The sequence below is a fragment of the Nasonia vitripennis genome, chromosome 1, assembly GCF_009193385.2.
Source record: "Nasonia vitripennis strain AsymCx chromosome 1, Nvit_psr_1.1, whole genome shotgun sequence".
Lineage (NCBI taxonomy): Eukaryota > Metazoa > Arthropoda > Insecta > Hymenoptera > Pteromalidae > Nasonia > Nasonia vitripennis.
This window is the reverse complement of record NC_045757.1, coordinates 3964992-3978258: the sequence shown is the minus strand read 5'-3', so window position 1 is coordinate 3978258 and position 13267 is coordinate 3964992. Positions and strand designations below refer to the sequence as shown.

General features: G+C 41.6%; 6 protein-coding genes across 7 annotated transcripts; 3 read left to right on the top strand and 3 right to left on the bottom strand.

Moving 5' to 3' along the window:
* Positions 1-133: 133 nt before the first annotated feature.
* Positions 134-659, bottom strand: LOC100117327 (histone H3). Its single transcript, XM_031922164.1, has one exon. It carries the CDS (start codon positions 597-599, stop codon positions 189-191), a length of 411 nt encoding a protein of 136 aa, XP_031778024.1. The 5' UTR covers positions 600-659; the 3' UTR covers positions 134-188.
* Positions 660-818: 159 nt separating this feature from the next.
* LOC116416012 (histone H4) lies at positions 819-1248 on the top strand. The gene has a single exon (XM_031922173.2). It carries the CDS (start codon positions 886-888, stop codon positions 1195-1197), a length of 312 nt encoding a protein of 103 aa, XP_031778033.1. The 5' UTR covers positions 819-885; the 3' UTR covers positions 1198-1248.
* Positions 1249-1466: 218 nt separating this feature from the next.
* LOC103315517 lies at positions 1467-5529 on the top strand. Its single transcript, XM_031922091.1, has 4 exons — positions 1467-1639; positions 1798-2414; positions 2491-2690; positions 4473-5529. The coding sequence occupies exons 1-4, from the start codon at positions 1467-1469 to the stop codon at positions 5343-5345; spliced, it is 1863 nt and encodes a 620-aa protein (XP_031777951.1). The 3' UTR covers positions 5346-5529.
* Positions 5530-6742: 1213 nt separating this feature from the next.
* Positions 6743-7219, bottom strand: LOC100124016 (histone H2B). The gene has a single exon (XM_001608184.4). It carries the CDS (start codon positions 7169-7171, stop codon positions 6797-6799), a length of 375 nt encoding a protein of 124 aa, XP_001608234.1. The 5' UTR covers positions 7172-7219; the 3' UTR covers positions 6743-6796.
* Positions 7220-7374: 155 nt separating this feature from the next.
* LOC100124014 (histone H2A-like) lies at positions 7375-7849 on the top strand. The gene has a single exon (XM_001607776.5). It carries the CDS (start codon positions 7421-7423, stop codon positions 7796-7798), a length of 378 nt encoding a protein of 125 aa, XP_001607826.1. The 5' UTR covers positions 7375-7420; the 3' UTR covers positions 7799-7849.
* A 3043-nt stretch (positions 7850-10892) lies between these two features.
* Positions 10893-13050, bottom strand: GstS2 (glutathione S-transferase S2). Of its 2 annotated transcripts, NM_001172447.1 has the most exons (4): positions 12971-13050; positions 11607-11752; positions 11354-11521; positions 10893-11263 (listed from the first exon to the last, which is right to left on the bottom strand). In NM_001172447.1, exons 2-4 carry the CDS (start codon positions 11737-11739, stop codon positions 10953-10955), a joined length of 612 nt encoding a protein of 203 aa, NP_001165918.1. In that variant the 5' UTR covers positions 11740-11752; positions 12971-13050; the 3' UTR covers positions 10893-10952. The 2 variants fall into 2 exon arrangements, with proteins under 2 accessions (NP_001165918.1, NP_001165919.1); NM_001172448.1 differs by lacking the exon at positions 12971-13050 and having other exon boundaries at positions 11607-11802.
* Between the last annotated feature and the right edge of the window lie 217 nt (positions 13051-13267).

Sequence of the window (13267 nt, the reverse complement as noted above, 5' to 3'; positions counted from 1 at the left end):
GCGTAATCGAACAGTTTAACTAGCATTAGAAACTTTGAATACTATTTCTAAGTATTATTCATCAAACTCCACTATAATTATTCTTTATAATTATTCTTTATAGAAGTATTAATAGTGATCCTCGTTAAAAAAATTGTTGGCCCTGAAAAGGGCCGATTGTTTGAAAGGGTCAAAGGTAATAAAAGGAATTAGGCACGTTCTCCACGGATACGTCTCGCCAACTGGATGTCCTTGGGCATGATGGTGACGCGCTTGGCGTGGATGGCGCAAAGGTTGGTGTCCTCGAAAAGACCGACGAGGTAAGCCTCGCTAGCCTCCTGCAGGGCCATGACAGCCGAGCTCTGGAAGCGCAGGTCGGTCTTGAAGTCCTGGGCGATCTCACGCACAAGGCGCTGGAAGGGCAGCTTGCGGATCAGGAGCTCCGTGCTCTTTTGGTAGCGACGGATCTCACGAAGAGCGACGGTTCCGGGCCTGTAGCGATGGGGCTTCTTCACTCCTCCGGTGGCAGGAGCGCTCTTACGAGCGGCCTTGGTGGCTAGCTGTTTGCGAGGAGCCTTTCCTCCGGTCGACTTGCGGGCGGTTTGCTTGGTACGTGCCATTGTACAGGAGATCCGTAACGTTCCAACGACGAGACGAAAATGATGATTCAACCCTCGAAGGCGGCTATATTTGTACGCTCTCGCTGCGCAGCTGCTCCAAAACGATTGGATGAAAAAGTAGTGGAAGGGGAAGCTTCTGCTCTCCCAAGCCGTCGGAGCACGCAGCTGTCGCTGATCGGAGAGAGGGAAACACGACTGGCAGCCTATAAAAGGCGCCCCGCTTTCGAGCATCGGCATCAGTTTGCTGGTTGTACTCGTCTTCAGCACTAGTCTCTACTCATTCATCATGACCGGACGTGGAAAGGGAGGAAAAGGTTTGGGAAAAGGAGGAGCCAAGCGCCATCGCAAAGTTTTGCGCGACAACATCCAGGGCATCACCAAGCCCGCCATCCGCCGTCTGGCTAGACGTGGTGGTGTCAAGCGTATCTCCGGTCTGATCTACGAGGAAACTCGTGGAGTCCTCAAGGTCTTCCTTGAGAACGTCATCCGTGACGCTGTAACCTACACCGAGCACGCCAAGAGGAAGACCGTCACTGCCATGGACGTTGTCTATGCTCTCAAGAGACAAGGCCGCACTCTCTACGGATTTGGCGGTTAAATTACCTGACTCCCTGTTCGCAATTTTCAAAACAATCGGCCCTTTTCAGGGCCACCAAATATTAAAACGTTGGAATTTAATTATACATCGTACTCGTTCTCATGATTAAAGACGTAGTACCGCTTCCTAGCTCCAGATGTCGCTACTTTAGAGCAAGCTTTTTTCTTGTTCTCCGCGCGCGCGCCCGTTCCTCATAACGTTTTTTGGCGTCAACGTCGTCGGACGTCGAATCATCGCGTGCATTGGATAAGCTAGACTTAAGTTTAAGCATGGGAAAGAACGAAAAGGCATCAGAGACTTCAGAGTTGAAACGAGAGGGAAGAAAGCGTAAGAGAAGAGAGGAAGAGCAAGAGATGCGTCGAATGAAGGAGAAAATGGTGGAGATGGAGAAGACGTTGAAGACAGCATTGGACGAGATCGCTAATCAGAAGGAGTCGAACTGGTAAGTACGGCGCAAGTCGAACAAAGACAGGCGGACTAGTGAGTGCAGTTTTAGCTGTGACGCCATATACTTATTTCGGCTCGAGTTCAGTTTTAGCTGAAACAATGAGCATGAGAAAAATCAGTCGAGCTTAGTTTTAGCTAAGACGCTGTTTTGAGGTGTACAGCATTTACAATGTGGGATTTTGGGTTTTTGTGTGCAGATACCGAATCAGATTCCGGATCAGAAAGTGAGAATTCGAGTTGCGGAGATGAGTTGGAAACACCAAAAGCACATGCCGAAAAATTCCTGGGTGAGGACCCGAAAGATAAAAAAGAGAAGAAACTGGTGATCAATGAGGTACTTGTGTCAAGGATTAACGAGTATTTAAAGGCTGGTTTGCAAAAAGATCTGAAAGATGGAATAATCGAGGGAACACCACGCATCGGAGAGGAAATAAACCTAGAACCTCCAGAGCTTAACGGGGAAATTGCGTATGGATTGAACGAAGCCGCTCGGAAGCGAGACGAGCATTTCCGAGAATCTTATAAGATGGCCGGCACAGCTATTGCATGCATCGCAACTGCGATCTCACGTTTCTTTGAGGAAGACGAGGCACCAATCGATCGTGATGAAGTAATGCAGCTCATGGCAAACACGATGATGATGTTAGGCGAAATTATGTATTTAAACACGGTTGCGAGAAGAGCCTTCATAACACCAGCTTATGATAAAAAATTCAAAGAAATTCTGGAGAAATCAGACAGCGGAAAATTATTGTTCGGAGAAAAGCTGGGTAAGCGATTTAAGGAATGGCAGAGTATGGATAAGACTGAGGCTGAGATGAAGGCGCTCAAGAGGATCCCCTTAAGTCACAGAACACGAATTCGGTAAACTGGAAGCGGCCGTCGAAAAACGAGGCGGGATCGATGAGCCGCAAGAAGAATTTCTTCAACTCAAACGTCTCAAAGAACAAAGGCCAATTTCGTTCAAATCGAACGTACACACAAACACAGTCAACGTCGTCGTATCACGGGAGATCCAGATACTACCGGAACGAACGGCGATAGAGGTAAAGCGGGTCGGCAGACTCAAACAATTTGTTGAAAAATGGTCTCAATTAACGAGCGATAGTTTTGTATTAGGTGTGATAAATGGTACAAAATTCCCTTAATCAAGGAGGTATTTCAAGAAAGACCGCCTGATATTCCGCAGTTTAGCGTGGTAGAAAATAGGCAATTAAAAATAGCTATAGGAAAGTTGGTAAAGATAGGTGCGATCGAGGCTTGCAAGCCGGTAGTTGGCCAATTTATTTCATCGTACTTTCTTGTCCCGAAAGCAGATGGATCTTCGCTTAACGATTTTGTTCAGGTAGAACATTTTAAGCTAGAGAATATTAAATTGGCAGCTAACCTCTTGCAGCCTTTTGATTGTATGTGTAAAATTGATCTAAAGGACGCATATTTTCTGATCCCTGTTTACCGTGCGCATTGGAAATATTTGCGGTTTAGTTACGAGAATAAGCTATGGAAATTTACGTGTCTACCGTTTGGGCTGTGCTCGTGTCCGTTTGTGTTTACCAAAATTATGAAACCGGTTATAGAAAATTTGAGAAATTCTGGAATAACGGTCGTTTCTTATCTAGATGATATACTGATAATCGCGGAAAGTGAGAAAAAATGTAAAGAGGACACGGATATGGCGGTTAGATTATTACAATCTTTAGGCCTCATTATCAATTTTGAGAAAAGCAACATTGTTCCATGCAGAGAATGTACGTTTTTAGGTTTTACAATAGACTCGAATAGGATGCGACTTAGTTAGCCATCAGAAAAGAGGTCTAAGATAAAAGAATTAATTCAATTAGCTATTAAGGAAAGAAAATGTAAGATCGAACGATTGGCAAAGCTAGCAGGCGTATTAAGCGCTGCATGTATGGCTGTGAAGTATGGGTGGCTGTACTATAAAAGCTTAGAACGGGATAAATGTTTAGCCTTGAAGAGAAATGGAGGAAACATGAACGTAGTCGCAAAATTATCGGCAAACACTATACGCGATCTGATATGGTGGGAAGAAAGTATACCGAAGACTTTCAACCCGATTAGAAGTTTCACTTTCAAAAAAGAGATATTCTCTGACGCGTCAATGTCCGGATGGGGCGCAGCATGCAAAGGTAAACGCGCACGCGGTTTCTGGACGGCTAATGAAAGACTAATGCACATAAATTATCTGGAAATTCTAGCAGCCTTTCTTGCTTTGAAATGCTTTGCTGTAAATGAGAGAGACTGTCAAATCTTATTGCGCATTGACAATAATACAGCTATAGCATATGTAAACAAGATGGGAGGCATAACATTTCCTAGTTTGAATAGCATTACAAAAGATTTGTGGCAATGGTGCGAAAGTAGAGGTATTTGGGTTTTTGAGAATATATTGCGTCGAAAGAGAATATTGAAGCAGACGCAGAATCTCGAATTACAAATATAGACACGGAGTGGGAGTTATCAGACGTGGCTTATAAGGAAATAGTTGAAAATTTCGGACTCCCGGAAGTAGATTTATTCGCTTCGAGAATAAATAAAAAATGTGCAGATTATTGTTCGTGGGAATATGATCCGGATGCACGAATAATAAATGCTTTTACTTGTTTTTGGGGGAAATTACATTGTTACGCGTTTTCTCCTTTCTCCTTAATGGCTACAGTTCCCAAAAAGATCCGAGAAGACGAAGCATCTGTAATTGTGGTAGCTCCTTTTTGGCCACGCCAAGCTTGGTTTCCTGAATTTCGAAAGATGTCTTTAGGGCGCCCATTAGTCTTTGAACTATCACATCAATTGTTATTGTCTCCTTGCAGGAATCAGATCCACTCGCTGGCGTCACAGCTTTCGTTAATTGTAGCGATGCTATGCGGAAAGCCTTTGAGAAACAAGGATTCTCAGACTCGGTGCTAGAGATTATCACGGCATCATTAGCAGATTCCACGAAGAAACAATACGACTCGGCCTTGAAAAATTGGTGGACGTTTTGTACGAATAATCACCAGGGTCCGTTCGAGCCGGAAATAAAAACGGTTGTTGAGTTTCTTGCGGGAAAGTTTAAGGAGGGAGCCTCGTACAGTACGTTAAATTCAACGCGATCAGCCATATCTTTGATTGTGAGCAAAGATTTGCAACATGAACCGATTTTGCATCGGTTTTTCAAGGGGATCTTTCGGTTGCGCCCAACAGCACCGAAATATTCTAAAACCTGGGATGTAAATGTGGTATTAGATAAGTTAGCATCGTGGTTTCCATTAGATTCATTAAGTCTAAAATTAGTGATGTTATTAGCACTCGGTACTGGTTTCAGGGCACAAACCTTATCCTTGATAAAAATTGAGGAGATTTCAATAACGTCTTCGACTGTTGAAATAAAAGTTAAAGATCTTATAAAGACGTCGAGACCAGGTGCCCAACAACCTTTTGCTTGTATCCCTTTCTTTAGAGGAAAACCAAGTATTTGTATAGCTTCAACTTTAGTTCATTATTTAAAGATAACGCGTGAGTTAAGGAAAGATGAAAACTTATTATTTATATGTTATAAGAAGCCTTACAATGGCGCTAATGTTCAATCGATTCGTAGATGGATTAAATCTGTGTTAAAGAATTGCGGGATAGATAAATCATTTACGCGCACAGTACGCGTCATGCACCGACATCGGCAGCATATAAAAAAGGACTTGATTTAAATATAATTAGAAGTGCGGCTGGTTGGTCGGGAGAATCAAAAATGTTTGCTAGATTTTATAACAGAACGATAGATAATCAAGAAGGTAACTTCGCGAGCACTGTATTGAATTAATCGTACTCAAATAAAAATGTTATGTTCATGGTCAGTTCCAGAAATAAATAAAATTAAAGTTATTCTCTAAACATGTACGTCTTTAATCATGAGAACGAGTAAGATGTATAATTAGACGATCAAACGAACTTACCTGTAAGTGAAGTTCGATCGTAATTATACGAGTGCTCGTTCGAATTGTTAAATCCCACCCTATAATACTTGATAATGATGATATCAATAGAATAAAAATCCCACCCAGAAATCACTCTAAAAAATATGAGGAACGGGCGCGCGCGCGGAGAGCAAGTAAAAAGCTTGCTCTAAAGTAGCGACATTTGGCGCTAGGAAGCGGTACTACGTCTTTAATCACTTCGAACGAGCACTCGTATAATTACGATCGAACTTCACTTACAGGTAAGTTCGTTTGATCGTCTAATTATTCATGAATTTTCGCATTCCGTCATTTATTAAACTTTTTTCTTTGTATAACAAAATTGATTAACATCAAAATATCTCTTAAAAGAACAATTTGACTAAGTCATTAAGCTTATAAAAGTAAAAGTTTAATAGAAATAGATTGCATCAATAATCTTATAGCGAGCGTGAGCAAGATAGATATGGAAAGCAGCCACTCGTGGCGCTCACATCGTAGGTACCGAAGCAAGTGCTGTGTGGCTTGGACTAAGTGTCTACAGCCGTGGCATATTTATGGATTACTGATACCAGCATTTTGCTTTTATTAAAATTTTATATTGTTGTCTCCATTCGGAGAGAATATTTATAAAGCTATCATCATTTCATTAAGTTTCTTTTGTATATTTATAGTGGTATCGGGCAGACAAAACATTTCTGATACAATACAGGAGACACCACGGCCATTTTGAATAAAATGCTAAATCGACAACACCTCTGATTTTGAAAAATTAAATAAAATACTAAATAAGTAAGGATAGTGATTGGAAATTCAGGTCTGAACTTAAAAAAAAATCGATTAATTAAAGCGTAAAGGGCTTTGACGTCTTTGCGTTATACGATGCTGCAGTATGAGTGGCTCACCGCTTCAAAGTCGCACCTAGCGCGAAAAAGCTATCCAGAAAATCGAACGACAATATACAAAATTTAAGAACAAGCTGTTTTCCAAACGGAGTACGAAATAATACTAAAAAATCAGAACTATATACTATACAATATTGTATTTGTTGGAAAAATAAATGTTCATTGTAATTCTAAAATCTATTTGAGCATATTAGCTATTACTTAGGATAACATAAATAACTTGTTTACGTTTGAAATTTTTGGTGGCCCTGAAAAGGGCCGATTGTTTTAAATTGTCAAATGGTCATGTTTGCATCCAATTTACTTGGAGCTGGTGTACTTGGTGACAGCTTTGGTGCCTTCGCTCACAGCGTGCTTGGCCAGCTCACCGGGGAGCAGAAGCCTGACGGCAGTCTGGATCTCCCGGGAGGTGATGGTGGACCTCTTGTTGTAGTGAGCCAGACGCGAGGCCTCAGCAGCTATACGCTCGAAGATGTCGTTGACGAAGCTGTTCATGATGCTCATGGCCTTGCTCGACACACCAGTGTCGGGGTGGACCTGCTTCAACACCTTGTAGATGTAGATGGCGTAGCTTTCCTTCCTCCTCTTCTTGTGCTTCTTCTTGTCACCCTTCGTAATGTTCTTGACGGCCTTGCCGGCCTTCTTGACTGCCTTGCCGCTTGCTTTCGGTGCCATGGCGATAGTATTCAGTATACGAGCGTAAGCTGAATGATGCCAAGCCGTCGCGTCGGCTCGCTTTTAAGAGCTGCGTCGCAGCTGCTCCGAGTCAATCAGCTGCCGCGCTCCCCACCGCTGTAGGACGAAGCGTCGCGGCTGGCTCGGCGCAGTACCGCTGATGGGTATAAGTAGGGAGACGCGTATGGCCGGGGCATCAGTCGCTTTGGTTTCGTCTGCTAACCAAGTTCTACTCTACTCCATTTCAACATGTCTGGACGCGGCAAAGGTGGTGGCAAGGTCAAGGGAAAGTCAAAGACCCGTTCCAACAGGGCTGGACTCCAGTTCCCCGTCGGACGTATCCACCGTCTATTGAGGAAGGGAAACTACGCTGAGCGAGTAGGTGCCGGTGCTCCGGTTTACCTGGCCGCCGTCATGGAGTACTTGGCCGCTGAAGTTCTTGAGTTGGCCGGTAACGCCGCTCGTGACAACAAGAAGACGAGGATCATTCCCCGTCACCTCCAGCTGGCCATCCGCAACGACGAGGAGCTCAACAAATTGCTCTCCGGTGTCACCATTGCTCAGGGTGGTGTTCTGCCTAACATTCAGGCAGTGCTCCTTCCCAAGAAGACCGAGAAAAGCTCTTAAATATTATGCCTTGACAATTTTAATACAACCAATCGGCCCTTTTCAGGGCCACCAAAAATTTCAAACGTTATGGATGAACTGTTTATTATTAAATAGATTAATTTTACCACTCATATTGAAAATAGTATTACAATAAATCGTGTGAACATATGTTTTCTATATACGATTACACCAGCATATGAACACGTGCATGCGTGCGAAAATTGTTTAAAGAGGTTTACCACTAAAATCATTTTCTTAGTAAGTTAATGAAACTGCAGACTGTTTCGTAATGGTTTTGTCCATACGCACCTAAAATTTTAGACTGATCTGATGTCCAGAAGGTAAGACATAAGGTCTTGAAGTTAGGGTGTTTTTCTTGTGTTTTTTTTTATGTGGAATATTCCATGGAGTCCACGGAAATTTGTAAGCTTGCTTGTACAAAGGGTGTGTAAAATACTATGTAATTTTTCCAGCTTTATTAGTACACTGTATGATTCAAAAGTTAGGATGCGAGGTACCCTTATTCAGTGATAGTTAAATTTATAGTAAACAGATTAAATAAATAATTGAGTTGTGAAAAGTTGTATATGACGATAGAAGATGAGTAAACGTACTTTTATCAATGATAAGTGTATAAATCAGCAATCCTATTTTTTGTGCAAAATTATTGAAAGCAAAAAATATTACAACCATCATGTTTGATCCCATAAATTGGGTATTATACTTATTTAAAAACTCGAATTTGATTAACGCTAGCTTTTGCACAATTTATATTTGAAATATTAAAATAAATAGTCTCTAAATACTTCCATATAAACATTCGTACAATGTTTTTATTTGAGTTATATTATTTCTAGTAAAAATAATCAATCAATGTACCAAATAAAATAACGTTATAGGAGTACCAAAAAAGTAAATTACAATTGTTCGCTGCCAAATATGTAGTTTGCGATATTTCACCCTCACTGACAAAAAAAAGTTGTAGATTGTAGGCGCACTACTTTTTATAAAAGGCTATTCAATATTCAAGCGACAAAAAAAAACTTTAATTTTTTGAAGTTTATATTTTGATAGAACCTCAATATGCCAAAATTTGAATTCAGATAATTTTGAAAATCTTAACACTGATGTAATTGTATAAAAAACTGCTATAACATTTTTCATGCGGATAATTAAGTTTTGATAGCACAAAATAAAAGCAGCACAATTGCTAAAATCCTTTGTCCACGGTCATGAGTGATTTGCACAAGTACATCTGTAGTTTTTGTGAAAACCTCAGTTAAAATACTTACATTTAAATAATAAAAACGTGTATTTTCTACTAATTTAACCATTTCATGCAAGTATCAAGGACTTTACTGCTGAAATATATACTTGTCTAAAACTCTCTACTCGTTGCAAGTTCGACGACTTCCCGGATATAAGTAATAGATTTTGAATGTATAAGGACTGCTCATATTGACGTGTGGGTACTCACCGAGAGAAATGTTTGCATAACGTGACTATAGGATGTTGGCGGGAGTCCACTGCATCCTCGTCTTGCCGCCGTTCATCAAGTCAAAATGTGTCGACGCATTTCACGACGATGAGGCTCCGTCAAGGAAATCTAAGCTGATGGCCTTGCGCTGCACATGGTGATCATCGCACTCTCGTCGTTTGATCCCCCCCCCCATCGTCCAGGTCGTCCAAGCACAGGCACATAGTACTTCACACACAGATACACTCGTATTGACGAAAGGTTATCGCGATCGCTGATCCGACAGTCAAAACTCGCGTGCACCTGCGGCGCGGCGGCAGTGCAGAGTTATACGCCCTTGAAAACAAAAGAGTGTCGCGACTGTTTTAACGATAGACGCATCGCATCGCGAGTATTGCTGCTTATGATCTGCTAACTGCTATAAGTAATTCACACTGCTCGTTCATCGCACTCGCGTAAGTATACTATGATCTCGCTATAGTGATTATACATACGTCCCCGTCGACTTCTCTGCTGCACACGAGCACATCCGTCTCGAACTTGGCGAGTAAAAAACTGAAGTTTCGCGGCGGTGTCGCGCCCTTTTGTACAGGTCTCGCGAACCTTACCCCCACCTTCATTCCCCGTTTCAGGCGAATTTTTCAGCGCCGGCCGCCGCGATGTCGCATTATTATACTTCGAGGAACGTTAAGAAAAACATATGAAGTTTAGTGTGGCGGTGGCGTGACCCTCTAACAACCCAGATAACAACGTGTCGGCACAGAGACGTCCCCGTGACGGCACGAGATGGCGGCATCCACGACAGCACGCGACGTCCAGCTGCCGCAGCACAGAGACGGCACGTGACGGCACGGCGAGACAGCACGACGTGCCGTCTCTGTGCCGTCTCTGTGCCAGCAGAAAACGCTACCGGCGGGGAGCGATTTTATCGCATATAAAAATAACGCTAAATAAAAATTAGTTAGAACGCATAACTAAGCATCTACATCATAAATAATTAATAAATTTTGTTATATAGTATAACAAAAATTTTATTTAAGAAAAAAAAATCTGCCGGGTGTAGGGCTGGAACTCACGATCTTTGGATCAGAAGTCCGAAGCTCTAGCCTCTGAGCCACAACTCTTCTTACAATTTGATGCACAATTGCACCTAATAATCATCGCTAATAATTAGAATTATGTAATAAAATAATGTTTAAATGTAATTCGGTTTGGAGAGAATAAAAAAAGTAATAAATGTATGCTCTTTACTAATTAAAGTCCATAATTATTAATAATGCAACATTCTGAGCACGCGGCACGCGTGCTGTCGCTGTGCAGTCTCTGTGCCGTCGCGTACAGACGCCCTAGGACGCATGTCGAGACAGCAACTGGACGGCACACGGACAGCACGCCGTGCGGCACAACAAGTCTCGGTGGAGACAGCACGTGCTGTTATCTGGGAAGCTTATTCGAGCTGCTAAGCACCTCTAGAGTCGCAGCTAAATCTAAGGCGTTTCGAAACGAACGAAACGCGCGAGTGTAATCGTGTGATTTGCGCATAGATGGGAATAAAGGTGGCTGATTAAAGTATCGGGTGAAATTGTAAAGTTCACAAGAGACGGCGACGAGCCTTTCAAGAAATAAAAACTTCGTACAATCTAGAAATCTTTAATGGATAAATATAATCGTATAAAAAAAAAAAAAAAAGAAAACTTAAAAATCGCTCTTGGGACGTTTCTCGACCCAAGCCTTGATGTTGGGCAGTTGCAGAACCTTCTGCTCGAGAGCCTTGAGGTGTGGTTTGTTCTTGAGGATATCTACCTCGCCGCTTCTGAAGTTAAACATGTCTAACAAGGAGACGAAGTAGAGGTCAGCCCAGGTGAGTTTACCGCCGACGAAGTAACCACCGTTGCGCTTAACCTGTTCCTCCAGACGTTCCAGGATGAACGGCACCACCTGTTTCGCCTGCTCGATTTTTTGCGCCTTCGCTTCGGCAACCTTCTCGTAGTGTGGAGAGGTGATCTCTGAAATTTATTCAGCGCATTGTCAAACTTTCAAATGGGCGGGAAATTTGAATTTTGATAGGTTAATCTTTGCCATAATTATATACTCACTGACGCGCATGTCGTTAATGGTGTCGACGGCCGCATCGATCTCGAGGTTCTCCCAGTCGTCTTTACCGGTCAGACCGAACTGTTTGGCCAGGTAACGACAGATCGCCGTGGACTGGTTGATTTTCTTGCCGTCGACCTCGAGAATCGGCACTTGACCGAAGGGTGTGGCTAGAAATTAAAAATTGATTTTTTATTAAAAACAAAACTGACAGATCTAATTTGCATTGAAAAAAAAAAGAAAAAGATTGCTCACTAGGCTTGATTCTCTTCCAATCCTCCTCGTTCATGCGCTCGTCGACGAAGTCAACGCCGCCGTGGTTGAGCAGGAACCTGATGGGCTCGGCGAGGCCCTTGATGTTGAAGTAAGTCACCTTGTAGGACGGCATCTTTTATTCTTCTCTGAAAATGTACAAGCGCGACGCGTCTTCTTAAGAATCGTCAGTAGAAGTGTCGGGAAAGTTCGACCGAATCTACTTTTATATTATACATTCTAATCGAGATTTATTATTTATAACTCAGCTGATAAGATAATGAAAAGGAGTAATAAAAAATTAAAAGTGATCGTTTATCTGGTTTTAGAGGTACACAGAGTTGTGTATGCGATGATTTCGCGGACGAAGCGGAAAGTTATAGATACCTGTGCTGTTACGCCTGTTTGCTCGTCTTATCGGGATCTAGAAGTTACCGTATCACAACATTTCGTTCGTTTAAACACTTTCTTTTAAGGCTTGACTGATAAAGGTGTTTTTTTTTTTCGATGACTCTAAACCGGAGCAGCTGAACTGAGTGATTAGACAGTTTTGAGAATTTGTAAGTTTATTGAAAAATGTAAAATAATGTTGCGTAAGTTTTTATAATGAATTGCTGCTAGCTTATGTGATTGTACGAAAAATAATTGAAATATTTTTTGAAAATATATCGACTCTCCCATATACGGATGAGAGATGAGTCAGCGTGATTAGACAGATTTATATCTTTCGTGACTTTGTAAAATTGACAATGTTGCGCTACTTTTTACAACACTTGCTTACATACTTGTGCTTTTTTTAAACTCTTATACTGCGCTTCTCATTACAGTATTTGCTTATAAGTATAAAAAAAATTTTTATACATAACGTGTTGTTCAGCCAAGATTCTAATAATCATTTCAACGACGAAATTATACCTACTCTCTTAATCAAGAAAATCACTGAATTTGTATATCTCACTGAAATTACTCGTTAAAAGAATCATATAGGCTTCGTACGTCGAATATAAATTGCTCATCGCGCGCGAGAAGCTCAAGCTTATTTTGCAAATACAATCGACGACAGCTTGATTCGCTATTTTTATTTTTTTTTTAACTGATGTATTTTGTTACGATAAAAAATAATAAATATATAAAAAAAATTTGAACATGACAGAGTGACAGAGCTTTTTATGTTATAAGCTGTAATTTTCCTATAAAAATTATTCACCTTGCTATGCATAAGTTACTGATATGAATTTTAAAAAATGCCAGCAAAAAAAAATATCATTTCCAAAACCTATATCAAAACCAAATATTGAGTATGACACTCCTTGATAAAATAAATCAATCACCTCGCGAAATGCCAAGCAAAAAAAAAATCAACTCACCGTATTTTCCTTTGTAATAAGTAGCAGTAGCGACGAGTTTGCTCGTTAGCTTCAAACTGACGCCGTCTTCCAGCAGCTCCGTGGTAAAATAGAGAGGAAGCATATATATAGTATCACGTTTCGCGGCGGCGGACACACGATCGCGCGCTCGTCGATGAGGGGGATTCTCGCCTTTCTCTCGTCCGCGCATAGACCCCTACTCCTTTATTCGAACACTAAGTTCTACAAAACAGCTATACCGCCGCCATTTCAAATTTCCCGCGCTTGAGTACGGCGCGCATGCGCAGTAGTGTCACG